The sequence below is a fragment of the Moschus berezovskii genome, chromosome 9 (genome assembly GCF_049115385.1).
Source record: "Moschus berezovskii isolate FMDL1 chromosome 9, NW_MosBer_1.0, whole genome shotgun sequence".
Classification (NCBI taxonomy): domain Eukaryota; kingdom Metazoa; phylum Chordata; class Mammalia; order Artiodactyla; family Moschidae; genus Moschus; species Moschus berezovskii.
Genome location: NC_142468.1, coordinates 59,680,499 through 59,694,988, shown reverse-complemented (window position 1 = coordinate 59,694,988; position 14,490 = coordinate 59,680,499). Strand labels below are relative to the sequence as shown.

Below are 14,490 nucleotides of genomic sequence, written 5' to 3'. Positions count from 1 at the left end.
TGAAATACTACTTAAATATCAGTCATCCCTATGAATAATTTTAGTCGAGATCAGTGGCACATCATTATACTTAGTAATACATTTTACTAATATATTAGTTAATAGATGAAGAAGAATTGTGTAGGGGGAGGAAATTTTGAAATATAAGCCATCTAAGAAGATCAGGTCTATAGTGTTGCCTCAGTGAATGACTTCAGTATTTGAAATGATTACATTTCAGGAGAGAGAAGGAAGAAGAAAGAGTTGAGTAAATATCAGAACAAAGTTCTGCTTTGTGGTTCAGCATTGGGAACTTGAAGTCAGAATAGACCCTTATGGCCCAAGTTGCTATAGAGGAAGAAGTCCTTAGATGATCCTTACCTTCAATTATTAGATAACCCCAAGACACAGACCATGGAGTTCTGAGTATAGTATTTCTCACAGCAAGGATCTGCCCAAACTGTAAATGGTCAACACTAGCCCCACTTAGAACCCAAAAGGGAAAGGATCCAAGGAAGTGACGGATTGTGCTTTTATTCTGGAAGCTAAATGAGGGTTTGAGAAGAACAGAGATCACAGAACGTTGAGAATGAAAATGTCATTTTTTAAAAAGTGATCTGTTCATATTTAGTGAGCTCTAGATCTGCTGTTGGCCATCATAAGTTACACTGGGTTGTTTTGCTGTCTTCCAGATCTTCTGAAATCCTCAGTTTGACATTATGTTTGCTTCTAACATTCTGCTTCACTGACCGCATTTAAGTTTGTTTAGAGAAAAATCATGACGAGCAAAGCAAAATAGTGGATTTTAGATCTTAACTTTTAAAAATATCCCATCTCTTCCCTTCTAAACAAGTCATAGAAATTATAGGCAGAAGTAGAGTCCTATGTTGGAGAAGGCAATGGCAACCCACTCCAGTTCTCTTGCTTGGAAAAATCCCATGGACGGAGGAGCTTAGTGGGCTGCCATCTATGGGGTCGCACAGAGTCGGACACGATTGAAGCAACTTAGCAGCAGCAGCAGCAGATTCCTATGTTAGGATAACAACTGAAGGTTTATATCTGACTCTAGAACGGACTAATGGCGGCGGTGTAGTAGGCAGATATGTAGGGCAAAGTTTCATGTTCCAGTATATGACTGACCCAAAATGGTCTTTGACACAGGAGCACGGTGATCCCAGTGCTGATCCCTGTTAGACATTCTGATTTTTTGAATGGTTACTTTTGTTACCCTTTATCAACTATTGATATGATTTTTAAGTCAATAAAAATTAGACTAACATTTATGATAGTTATAATAATTGTAACAGGTCTTCCCTGGTGGCTCAGACGGTAAGAAATCCACCTGCAATACAGGAGACCTGGATTCGATCCCTGGGTTGGGAGGATCCCCTGGAGAAGGAAATGCTGCCCACTACAGTATTCTTGCCTGGGAAATCCCATGGAGAGAGGAGCCTGGCAGTCTACAGTCCATGAGGTCGCAAAAGAGTCGGACATGACTTAGCAACATGCACTTTGACTTTTCACTATAATAGTCTTGGTATTAAAATCACCAAAAGATAATAATCCATTTGAGAAAACAAATTGGATATAAGTGCCAGATGTCTGTATTTTTCTGTTTTCAGGCTCATTCTTTTAACTTGTGGTCTGATCAGTAACTCAGTGTGTGGGCACCTTTCACAAGGTCTTCTCCAATCAGAAAGAGGCAGCTGGTGGAGACAGATACGCTCTCTGAATTGGGTCAAGTTGCCAAACATACTTCATCTGATTCCTTTCCTTGGGCTGTTAATGAAGAGAAGAGTCTTCTCTCCTTCTGGGGCTGTACTGGGCTCATTTTTTGTCTCCTATGACCGTTAGTGGTTCCATTTGATCAGATAATTCTGAGTGACTAGTCAGTTCAGCAATATGGGAAATAATTTTGTCTGAGATCAAATGTCTGTTGCTTATTCAGTGCTGAGGTCCTGTTAAATTATAATCACCACTCTTCTCTGATCCCTTTTCCCAATTTTATAGTATTGAAAGTCTTCTTAATCAGATTTTCTTGTGTCAGTCAGGGTCTCTGATACAATTAAGACCCATTGGATAAGTAAGAGTAAACAATATTAGAACTCCAAAGTCAGGAGGGTCTGATTCTTCATGTCACTGGCTCAAATTGCAGTTCCACTGGTTCAGTTTGTCTTGATCATGTATGTGGCCGAGGATCAATTATCAATTCATTTCCAAAGCTAGAGAAGACTGTTGGCATCTTTCTTTTCTGCTTCTCTTATCAGCTTTTGTCACATACTTAAATTAAGTCCCATGCCTTTCTCACTTTCACTTGGACCATTTCATTTAAGTATATGACTTGGTCCAGTTATGTACTTGTGTACTGAGCATGCTGTCAGTGCTTTGCATTTATTAGCTAGAGAAAATTATTATTATTTTTTGTACTTTAACGGTTTATTATTCATGATTGAATCACAATGTCCCCAACACAGGTATTATGAAACAAGTTTTTATTAGTATTTATTTTGTTTTCCAGGGGGGCTCTTTATGTACCAGATTCTTTTTTTCTAGCCTTATGAAGATGCAATTTGCATGTAATATTGTGTAAGTTCAAGATGTACAATGCAATGATTCGATACATGTATAACTGTGAAATAAGGAGGCCTGGCTTGCTGTGATTCATGTGGTCGCAAAGTCGGACACGACTGAGTGACTGAACTGAACTGAAAGTTAGTCATATCTGTTGCCTCACATAATTACCTTTTTTGTGTGTATGTATGTTCTAAGAACATTTAAGATCTGCTCTCTTAGCAATTTTTAAGTATATAATTCAGTATTGTTAACTATAGTCACCATGCTGTACATTAGATTCCCAGAACTTATTTGTCTTATAGCTGGACGTTTATGCCCTTTGACTGATGTCTTCCCATATCCCTCACCTCCAGCCCCTGGCAACCACTACCCACTACTTAGAGAGAAACTCGTTCTTAACAGATCACTGTATTTCATGTGAGTACTATAAACTCTAATTTTTTTTTTCTTTCTCTCTTTCTGGAAAAGAAATGTGTTAGATGTCCTTCCTAGGTGCCTCTGTTATACCCTGGGCTTTCTCCTATCATAGTGCACAAGATGCTATGTTGAAATTGCCTATTTATGGGTCTGTCTCAGCAGCTTTACCTTTAGAGTGTGACCTCTTGGAAACTGAGTTGTGTCTGGTTCTCTGTTCTACCCCTGGCTCCCAGTACTGCTTGACACATTAAATAGGCAAACCTGAAATCTCTTGATTACACTGAGATTCCAAAGGAAAATAGTGCCAGAAGTCTGGCAAGACTTCTGTGTAACAGACAGTTACATTAAATCACGCCACCCAGTTGTTGAGAAAGAATAATCTGTTAGGTAAAGGAAGACTGAAAGTTTTAGAATGATGTCTTTTTGGTGTTCTTCGTAAATGACAAACAGATCCCCTTGTGTAATTAAATTCATAAGGTTTTGTCATGACACCAGAACGCTGTATGGAAATGCCAAGTCTCCTCTGAAGTCCCTATTGGGTGTTTGTGTTTGCCAGCCTTTGTACCATCACAGTAAATGGTATGAACCAAACCACCATTCATATAAACCGTGTGCTCTCTTTGTTCTCACCAGACCACAACTTTAGTAATTTTTACAGACTTTTATATAAGATTCTGTTCTGACATTTGTATATATATGGAACTCTTAGAATAAAAAGCACTTCACAAGCAAGTGGGACTATTGATGGTAAGGTTTTTTGGACCAAATCCCAGGAATTTCAGTGTCTCTGTAATGTCAGCGTATTAATTAGACTTCTGTGAGATGAATTGGGTTCATTTACCTAATGAGGAGTCTCCTGAATGATGGCCAAGCCAGTAAGCTGGGGTAGATGCAGAGCTAGTTGTTGTTTCTTCTCCAGCTGTTTCAAATAGCTGCTTTACCTGGGCCATTGACCACTTCTGTTCATCCCATTCCTGTCTGCTCCTTGGTGGTGGGTGCACCACATCTGCATGACCCGTCTGACATTTGCTGAAGAAGTGGAAAGGTGTGCTAGTGGTAAGAATCCAGCCACTCCCCTAAGCAGCCTTCCAAGACGCACAGCCTTTCTGAAAATGAGTGTCTATAAACTGCAGAATCCTCTAGCAACTCCAGCAGAATTTGCTTCTTCAACCAAGGCAAAAGATAAAGAAAGAATACCCAGGCATTAGTCATAAATATAAGCCTTGAGTGCTAGAACCCAAAGTAATTGAGTGTGCGTAAGGTTAATGAATATCCATGTGTTGAAACTAAAAGGATGTCTCCCTCTCTTTTCCACTCAGTTTTGGTGTGATTGTCATGGAAATATTCTTCAGGATGAGAGAAGACCACATCCCTTGATCCTTCTATGCTTGGTAGGGCGGAAAATGCAAGGAGGAGGGAAGGCTGGTTTTGAAAGATGAGGCTGGCAATAGTAATTGACATAGGTTGCTCTGATGGCAGTTTGACAGATAATGAAAGTTTTTATGGGAGATTTTCAATGCCTCTGAAAACTATTTGCTAGAATGTTGTTATGTTTTCACCCACCGGAAATAATTGTGTCATCCTAATTTTAAACTCACCAGCAATGAAAGCATTTATCTCAAGAAATTCCAGAATACGTTTCTATACAGACAGCTAATCACCATGCCTGTCTGTGAAGTGGCCCGTTTATCTTAGCCTCAATTGCATGACAGTGTGCGTTGCCCTCAGCCAAGTGAATAATGCTCTAACCAGGCATGAACAGCTCTTCTGACTCTTCCATGCATACTTCCTTTGGTGTGTTTGGTTGGCACACTGTACAAGTATGGTCTGAACACTCATTCCTCTTCAGCAGAGTCAGCATTGAATAACAGAGAATAACAGGACTCTGTGGTCCTGTTATTCCAGGACCACAAAATGCTTGTTCGGGCCTGTCCTGCCTGTGCATTGGTGATGGAGGACACAGTAGCCATGAGCCTGACCCATCCTCAGCAGCATGAGAAAAATGTCGTGCATGTGAGCTCCATCCTTGGCCCTGCTTTGTGGATCTCAGAGACTTAAGTATTGACTTCTCGTCCTCATCTGTGACCTTGGTCAGGTCATCTGATCTCTCTGTTGTTTCTTCATCTGCGAATCTGTTTCTGGTTTGCCTCAGAGGTGTTTCCCCAAATAGTGGAAAATACAATATGAGTTCTTGAAGGTAACTTTCCACTGTTGTACTTATCACTCTATTTATATTAATATCCTAAAATTAAATGAAACAAGCCTCAGGAATATCACCTGGAAGTTAATGTCAAATCCTCTCACCTTCAGGTAAGGGCAAACTTTAGATTGTCCATCAAAAAACCTGATTTAAAGCTAACTTCCTGTAATTTTTTTTAAGTTCCAAAATGCAAAAACTCTCAAAGCCCATCTATAAGTGATGGTAAAAAGCAAGCCCCTTTCTGGGAAATGATTCTTTGAACAAAAGTATTATAGGTGCTTCATTCATTCACTTTACAAAGAGTTATTTAAAGCCTGCCATGAGCCAAGCACTGTTGTAGGCACCAGTGATTCAGCAGTGATCAAAACAGACAAATTCCCAGTGCTCAGGGAGCTTATATTTTAGTAGGCAATACAAGCCATAAAAAATAAAGATAAAATACATCAGGTTGTGATAAATGCCAAGAAAGAACATAAAACTGGGTAAGAGGGATGCGAGGTGTAAGAAGGAGGGGTGATTTTTTTTAGACGAGAAGGCCATGGAAGGCCTCTGATAAGTTAGTGTTTGAGCAGACGCCTGAATAAAGTGAGGAGGTCAGCTCTAAGAATAGCATTCTAGAGGGGCCGGGAGGTACAAAGGCCCTGAGACAGGAGTAGGCTCACCACTTTTAGGAAACAGCAAGGAGACACTGTAGCTGTACTGGAGTGAAAAGATGAAAGATGAAATCAGAGAGATGCCCATGGGCCTTGTTATTTAGCTCTTATATACCCTGTAAAGAACTGAGCTTTTACTCCTTGTGACATGCCTTTTATTAGCAAACACTCTCGCTGCTACATGAAGAGTAGACTGAAAGGAGTAAGGGCAAAATCAGGAAAGACAGTATAATATGGGAATGGGCAAGCACGAAATAAAGGTGGTTAGGCCAGTATGGCAGCAGTGGAAGGGAGGAGAGCGGGGAATGACTCTGGGATTCTGGACATAGTTTGAAGGAACAGTTCAAGGATTTGCTGGTCAACTGGAGGTCAGATGTGGTTAACAAAGAAGCAAAAAGTTATCCTCAGAATTTTAATCTGAGCAACCAGAGGAATGGAAGTGCCATTGACTGCCATGAGGAGCACTGTGGGAGGAGCAGGTCTAGAGGGCAGAAAATTAAAATTTTTGTTTGGGACTTATCAAGTCTGAGATGCCCATTCATGTGGAGAGATTGAGTAGGTAGTTGAATACATGGGTCTGCAGATCAGTAGCAAGACTAGTAACTAAGATACAGATTTGAGAGATGTAATACAAAGCATGGTACTTACAGCTGTGGGTCTGAATGAAATCAATGGGGGGCAGGGGTGGGATGGGGTGGCTTTTGAGTATAAACATAAAAAAGTGCAAAGACACCGAGACCTAGGGATTGAGAAGATGAATAAAACCAAGAGGGGAAACTGAGGTGAAACTGACAGTAAAATAAAACAAGAATCAAGAAAGACAGAAAATGACAAATGTTGGCAAGGAGGTGGAGAAATTGAAACCCTTGTGCACTGCACTGTTGGTGGAAATATAAAATAGTACTTCCGCTTTGGAAAACAGGATGGAGGGTCCTCAAAAATAAAAAAAGGGGTTAACATATGACCCAGCAATCCCACTTCCAGGCATATCTCCAAAATTGAAAGCAAGATTTTGAAGAGATATTTGTACTTCCGTGTTCATAATAGCATTGCTCACATTAGCCAAGAGGTGGCAGCAACCCCAGTGTTCATCCATGGATGAATAGATAAACATAATGTGGTATACGTATATACAATGGAATATTACTTAGCCTTAAAAAAGGTGGAAATCCTACCACATGCTGCAATATAGATGAACCTTGAGGACATTATGCTAAATGAAATAATCCAGTCACAAGAAGTCAAATACTATATGATTTCACTTACATAGAGTATCTAAAGTAGTCAAACTCATAGAAACAGTAAAATTGTGGTTGCTGAGGGGCAGGGGAGAGTGGGAAATGAGTAGTTGTTCAATGGACATAGGGTTGCATATTTTGCAAGACTAAAAACTTCTTGGGATCTGTTGTACAACAGTGTGAATATGGTTAATACTACTAAACGGTACCCTTAAAGATGGATATGATGGTAGATTTTATGTACCTTTTGCCACAATTTTGAATGAATGAATCAATCAAGAAAGGGCCACTTCCCTGAAGTCAAATGGAAAAAGTGTTTAAGAAGCAGGAAGCAATATAACTGTGTTAAATGTTGCTAGAAGGTTTTACTTGCTGAACGTTGTTGTTGTTTAGTTGCTAAGTCATGTCCAACTCTTTTTGCCACCCCATGGACTGTAGCCCGCCAGGCCCCTCAGTCCATGGGATTTCCCAAACAAGAATACTGGAGAGGGTTGCCATTTCCTTCTCCAGGGGATCTTCGTACCCAGGGATCGAACCCGTGGCTCCCGCATTGGCAGGCAGATTCTTTACCACCGTAGTTGCTAAGTAATAGCCCTCAAAGATATCAAGTTCTAATCCTGGAATCTGCAAGTATTACCGTATAAGGATACAGAGTCTTAAATTAAGGTTCTTGACAGGAAGTCATCGTCCTAGATTATCCTGGTGGATCCAAAATTCAGTGTTAAGTATCCTTACAGGAGAGAGGCAGAGGTAGATGACACACAGAGGAGGAGGAGGCATGGTGGCCACAGAGGCAGACGCCAGGTTGATGTGGCCACAAGTCAAAGAATGCCAGCAGCCACCAGGAGCTGGAAGCAGCAAGAAATGGATTCTTTCCTGGAAAGTCTAGGGTAAATCATGGCTCTGATTTCCACTTAGTGGCACTGAGTTTGAACTTCTAGGTTCCAGAACTGTGTGTAAATTTCTGCAGTTTCAAGCCATGACATTTATGGTAATTTGTTACAGCAACCACAGCAAGCTAAGACCAAAGTCAAGTAAGATGAGGACTGAGAAGTGACCACTGGATTTGACAAACTGGGAGCTGGACCTGCTGGTGACCAAGACAAATGTAGTTTTTACAGAGTGCTGGAGGAAAGGCTATTTAGGGTGAGTAGAGGAAAGAATTGGAGGAAGAGAAATGGATACAGAGAGGCCAGACAAGTTTTCCAGGTCATCCGTAAGGGAAAGCAGAAGAATGGGTTTGCAGAGGGCATGCAGAGTCAAGGGACAAGTTTTATTGTTGTTTTTTTTCTGAAGATGGGAGATGTTTTACCATATTTGTATGCTGATGTGATTGCTCCAATAAAGAGGAAAGGAAAATTGGTGATGCAAGAGAAAATGAAAAAAAAAAAATGGCAAGGATCAAGTCTTTTAGAAGATAAGGATGGGAGCCCAGGCTGAAGTGAAGGGGCGCCTCACCAAGATAGAGAAAAAATCTGAGCACGAGCAGTTCATCATCCGAGAGAAGGCAGAGTTTGTCAACATAGAAGTGCAGATACACATAGGTTGGGAGGATTGGTCATGGTAGACTATTGGTGTTCTCCTCTGGATGCTGCTGGATTTTCAGTGAGATTAGAAGCTTACCAGCTAAGAATGAGGATGGAGAGAGCGAAGAAGTATTAGAGGTTGAAGGACAGAAGAGAAGGTATGAGAAAAGTCACTGAAAGTTGACTAAGGAAATGTAGAAGAAAAGCTGTACAGCACTAAGGACCCACTTTAAGTTAATGTCTGTGAATTTGTGATGATTTGTTACTCAACACTCTTAGCTGCTTAAGGGTAGTTTGGGAGTTGGATTCAACTAGGGTTGGGGATTTTAGCAGCTGGTGTGATTGAGAGAGAAAGAGGCAGAGTTGCTGTTTGTTTCAAGGGAGTGACCACATACTAGACCATGGAATAAAAGCCAGGTAAGGTGGCATGTGTGGAGAAGGCAATAGCAACCCACTCCAGTACTCTTGCCTGAAAAATCCCATGGACGGAGGAGCCTGGTGGACTGCAGTCCGTGGGGTCGCTAGAAGTCAGACACGACTGAGCGACTTCACTTTCACTTTTCACTTTCATGCATTGGAGAAGGAAATGGCAACCCACTCCAGTGTTCTTGCCTGGAGAATCCCAGGGATGGGGGAGCCTGGTGGGCTGTGTCTGTGGGGTCGCACAGAGTCAGACACGACTGAAGCAACTTAGCAGCAGCAGCAGTAAGGTAGCATATGAGGACATGAGGGTTTTGAGCGATAGTGAAAAGGCAGAAGGCTCAATGGATGAGTGTCCTGAGTTCTTAGAATCTGAGTGCAGTGAGAGGAATCTGGAAAGACAGTAAATGAACTTGAGAGGGTGGGAAGCTTGAAATCCTTCTTTCAGGAGAGGCTGTTCTCTTCATCATGGGGCTTTTCTTCATATTTATCTGCTTGCTTTCCTTGAACATTTAGTTTTGGAATTTGGGTTGAAACTTAACTAGGTTGAAAGAGTTGTAGAGCTGCAGGATTTAATGATAAGAGTGACAAGAGTGAAACTACTTGACTACCTCTTGAACAACAAGCAAAAAGAACTAGAAAGGAATCACACAAGCATTCACCTCAATCTTCATTTTACAGAAAGGAAACTGAGGCCCAGAGGAGTGAAAGGACTTCTTTCTGATTTCTCAGCAAAGTTGAAACTTGCATCCAGACCTCTAGCCTCAGAACTGACTACTCTCTGTAATATGCCCCCGCTGGTTCTCACATTTTCTTCATGAACACCTTGGAGAGCCATGACTGACAGCTCATTAAACATCGTCAGTCATGGCCTGTTACTTCCACGCCCCTCTGTCTTTCCCTCCACATTTCCATCCAGAGACACCACATTTACTAAAAAGAGATTGCCTCTTAAAAACTCCTTGGAAACCTACACAATTATCTGTTTCTCCGTTCATGCAACATTAAACCTGTTTGATTAAAAATGTAAAGATCTGCTTAGCAAATACTATTCACTCACTAAGCAAGGAACTTTTGTAGTCAAATTTGCTGGTTATTTACATTCTTTACAAAAACAGTACAAAATAGAAGTAAGCTGGAAAAACCAAGCTCAGTTTCTCTCGTCTGATCCATTAGAATGTCTCACTGTTGGGTAGTGATCACCATAGGGTATTGCGGGCTCAGGTGAGAGAGAGAGAGATTATTTTTACTACGTTAACCCCTCACTTCCCCTCCCATTCTCCCATTTCCCTGTGGTGACCACACATAAAGGGTGTGAAGGCTGTGAAATTTAGTGAGAAATTTGAAACTTTATAATGCTTCCAATGTAAGGGGTACCAAAGTGTTAGAAATACTCAAGAAACAGTGAAAAGTAACGAGGTATCTTAAAACCAAATTTAAGTTCTTGGTTCTGACACTGGATTATAGCTGCATTTTCTAAGGCAGTTCATTTTGTTTTGTTTTTTAATCTGTGAAGTTATGGTCTTGGTTCAGAAGGCGTCAAATGTCTCATATTTGTGTGTTATGTGTGTTAGTCATTTAGTCATGTCCAACTCTTTGTGATCCCATGGTCTGTAACTCACCAAGCTCCTTTGTCCATGGTATTCTCCAGGCAAGAATACTGGAGTGGGTTGCATTTCTTTCTCCAGGGGATCTTCCACCATATTTAAAGTCTCATATCTAGCCTCTCTTTAAGGGTTAGTGGCATAAATTTGCAGAGGAGCCATTTTCTAACTTGCTCATTCCTAGAAAAATCTTCAGCCCTAATCCTGAAAAAGGCTTCCTTTTATGAGCTCCCAGGGCCTGCCAAAGCTGGACCAACTTGTTAAATGAAACACAGGACCACTCTGCGTTCCACATATTTATAGATATTTCTACGCCTGTGTCACCAATGATTAAAGTGTATTAAATCAGTGGCTATAAAAAAGATTTCTGTTTTGGGTAGAGAGTTCTACAAAGTAACTTCTGAGTCCTGCTTAACTCTGAGATTTAATAACACCATGAACTCCATGGTATATTAAGTAAGGTCAGTCAAGTTCACAGCCTTTCCTTTCTCAGAACTGCTCTTAGTACCTGGGGACCAATCTCAAAAGTGTTCATTCTGAGGGCAGGCTAGAAAAGGAAGAAAGTAAGCAGCCAAGGTGGTTAAATAGCTCCTAAAAATAGTATCTACAATTGAAGTGGTTTCAGGACTATATATACACAATGGTCAAACCCTTTCATCAGCACATGAAAAAATGAGTGAATTCTAATGTGTATAAATTATACCTTGATAAATCTGATTTTTTAAAAAATAGAATCTGTAAGATGACTGTTTCCCAAGTCAACGTTTTAGACAGTTCCTTGCACCCTTTGGAGATGGAAAAAAAAAAAAGTTGTCCTGTGGAGAAGAGCCCTTTTCTTGGTTCTCCTCCCCTTCAGCCCAGGGTATTTTTGAATCAGTGTGGGCAATTATTGTCCTTACTTTGTGACAAAGTAAAAAAAAAAGACTACTTGTCCCTTTCTCTTTCGTACAGTTTCCTCTATTCCCTCCATGTAATCAAAGGGGTATTGGTATGGCAATGTATTTTATGCACCTAGGGCAGTAGTTTTCAAAACGATGTTGGCTAAAAGAAGAAAAAATGACTCTGTACTATGTATCAGAGCAGTGTGATAGCCTTAAAAGATGTGCTATAAAGTTTGACAGTTGAGTAATGGGGAAACATTAAAATAACTTCATTTTCTTAAGAACGTGGGGGCTGGCGGGAAAGGATAAATCTTGCAGAATGGGTAATGAGAGAACATCTCAGAAGGTCAGCATTTACGCAGGTCCCAGCAAATGATTATATATATTAGTTAATATTATCTTCCCAGCATGATATTACACACCAAAAATAAGCACTTCAAGTAAAGGAAAGGCACTTGAAAATTACTGTGAAGGTGAACTTGGTTGTCTTCGGTGGTAAGATTATAGGAGACTTTTGTGTTCTGAACCTCTGTGTTTTTCAACAGCTATGTATTTCTTTTAAAAGAAAAAAATATATAGTTTTAAAAAAGTGAATTGTTCCCTGCTGCCCCTGAAACTCAACTAATAAAAGAAAGATGAGTCCTTCTGGTTTATGTTCTCAGGGCTGTGGGGATTCTATCTGAGTTGAGTGGTCACAGAGTGGTTGAGAGGGTGACTCGGGGCCAGTGCTACAAAGGAGCTCTCAGTATCAGACTTACGTTTATGCTTTCAAACTGGGCGTGTGTGTAATTTTGAACCTGGGAAAAAGTTATTGATAATTTAGACGTTGCCCAAAACAACCCCAAAAATGGTGAGAGGGAAGAATGTGCACCAGTCTGAAGCTTCTCTTTTGCCCCTAGAATGGGGATACCTGAAGATCGGATGAGATATAGTTAAGAGTCTGGGAGGCACCTTTTGGGGAAACATGCTATGTAATCTTATTTGCTCCTAATGAAAGTCAATATAAGCAATCTGTATCCAGGAGCATCTGTTTGATGGGGCTGCAGTGAAGGGCATGGATGATGCTGTGTACCAGGCACTCATCCTCTGAAGTAGCAGACCTTACTGAGGATCTCATGGGTGCTGGGTATGCATTGGAGGACTTTCATTTAAAAAATAAAAAATAGTAGATGCTCAAAGTACTTGAGCACCTACTTTGCTCTAAGTTAACATCTAGAGGAGGAAAGAGGCTGATGGTCAATAAGTTGATTAGATAATTCCAGATTATTATAATAATTGAAAATAAACAGGGAGATGTGCAAGAAAATGATGGGCTAGAAAGGGGTCCTTTGGGTAGTGTGATTAGGAGGAGACTTGGTGTTTGGATGTAGGTCAGAAGAAGACAGTAACAGCCATGGAGGTCTCCACCCAGGAGCTGGGCAACATTGCAAACAGGGGAGACGGCAACTATGGGGACCCTTGGATGGAGCCTAGCTGAGGCTGTTTAACCAGTAAAGATGGATTTAGAGCAATTTTGGAGATAGAGTAGCAGGTTGAATAAATATTTATGAGAACAATGGTTGGACAAAATAAAGGTAATTATTAACTCAGTCAGCATGCTGTATGTTTTCAAGCCAGAGAAATAGCTTGGATCATACTGGCACAGGCTCCTAGACTGGTGTGGCCTTGACAGGGGGCTGAGGAGGGTGCTGCAGTCACTGAGGAAGATTCCTCAGTGAAGAGATCTGAGCTGTACGACGCAGATGGGTGTGAAGGACGAGAGCGATGGCAAAGCCGTGGCTGCCGAGGGCACGAGCTGTGTCGGGAGCCCAGAGAACAGGCTGATCTGACTGAAGATGAGGGCGGATACTGTGGAGCAGCAGCAGGCAGTGGACGTTTTGATGGAAACAGTTGCTCTGTGTGCACAGACTCTCTGCTGGTTTTACATCCAGGAAATTAAATCAGCCTGAGGAGGAGGCAGAAGCCAGTCAGCCTCAGGTACTAGGCTTGCAAGTTTATTCCATGACGACAGAAAGCCTTTACAAGCACCATAACTGGATATGGGCTTTACAGAAGACCCCAATGAAAGGAAGTGCCATCCTAGAATTACAGAGGTGGGCCATGCACACTCACATTCGCCCAGTGGCTGGTTTCCTTAGAAACTTATTGAGCATAGCAAGTGCACGTGCTTCTGGGTCACGCACATTAAACGCTCAATAAATCCTCGTTAACGAATTTTATGTCACAATTGATTTTCAGATAATCACATCTCTTTAAGGTTGTCAGCACAAATTGGAAATTTCAAAATTGGTTGTAAAGATTTACCCACCCTCCTCCCCCCGCAAAAAAAGGTTTCCCTCCCTCTTTGGATTGTTTGTTGAGTTCTTGCTTAATAATCACAGTTGGTCGTGATCATAGATTTTCCCCTTTGCGTTTCTTAGTCCCTGATTTCCTTTCCATGTCCCTTCTTGTGAGAATTAGATATTATGTATGTAATCCTTCTAGGACACAGTGCTTCAGTTCAGTTCAGTCACTCAGTCATGTCTGACTCTTTGCAACCCCATGAATCACAGCACGCCAGGCCTCCCTGTCCATCACCAACTCCCGGAGTTCACTCAAACTCATGTCCATCGAGTCGGTGATGCCATCCAGCCATCTCATTCTCTGTCGTCCCCTTCTCCTTCTGCCCCCAATGCCTCCCAGCATCAGAGTCTTTTCCAGTGACTCAACTCTTCGCATGAGGTGGCCAAAGTATTGGAGTTTCAGCTTCAGCATCAGTCCTTCCAATGAACACCCAGAACTGATATCCTTTAGAATGGACTGGTTGGATCTCCTTGCAGTCCTCTCAAGAGTCTTCTCCAGCACCACAGTTCAAAAGCATCAATTCTTCAGCAATCAGCCTTCTTCACAGTCCAACTCTCACATCCACACATGACCACTGGAAAAACCATAGCCTTGACTAGACGGACCTTGGTTGGCAAAGTAATGTCTCTGCTTTTTAATATGCTATCTAGGTTGG

The 14,490-nt window shown here is 41.3% G+C and overlaps 1 protein-coding gene across 17 annotated transcripts in view; it reads left to right on the top strand.

Moving 5' to 3' along the window:
- GNG2 (G protein subunit gamma 2) overlaps positions 1-14,490 on the top strand; it is a 131,123-nt gene that overhangs the window by 75,829 nt on the left and 40,804 nt on the right. For 3 of the 17 annotated variants that reach the window (XR_016038221.1, XR_016038225.1, XM_088839705.1), the window contains one exon: positions 4,290-4,361. The exons of 5 other annotated variants lie outside the window; for them this stretch is intronic. Coding sequence is in view for 1 of the 12 variants with exons in the window: in XM_088839698.1 (XP_088695824.1) it covers positions 2,907-2,970; positions 4,290-4,300 (75 nt within the window). In the remaining 11 variants the exon portion in view is untranslated. Of the gene's footprint in view, positions 1-2,855; positions 2,971-4,289; positions 4,362-14,490 lie in introns of those variants that run through there. 9 more of the 17 variants (XR_016038226.1, XM_088839702.1, XM_088839707.1 and 6 more) reach the window with 4 other exon arrangements.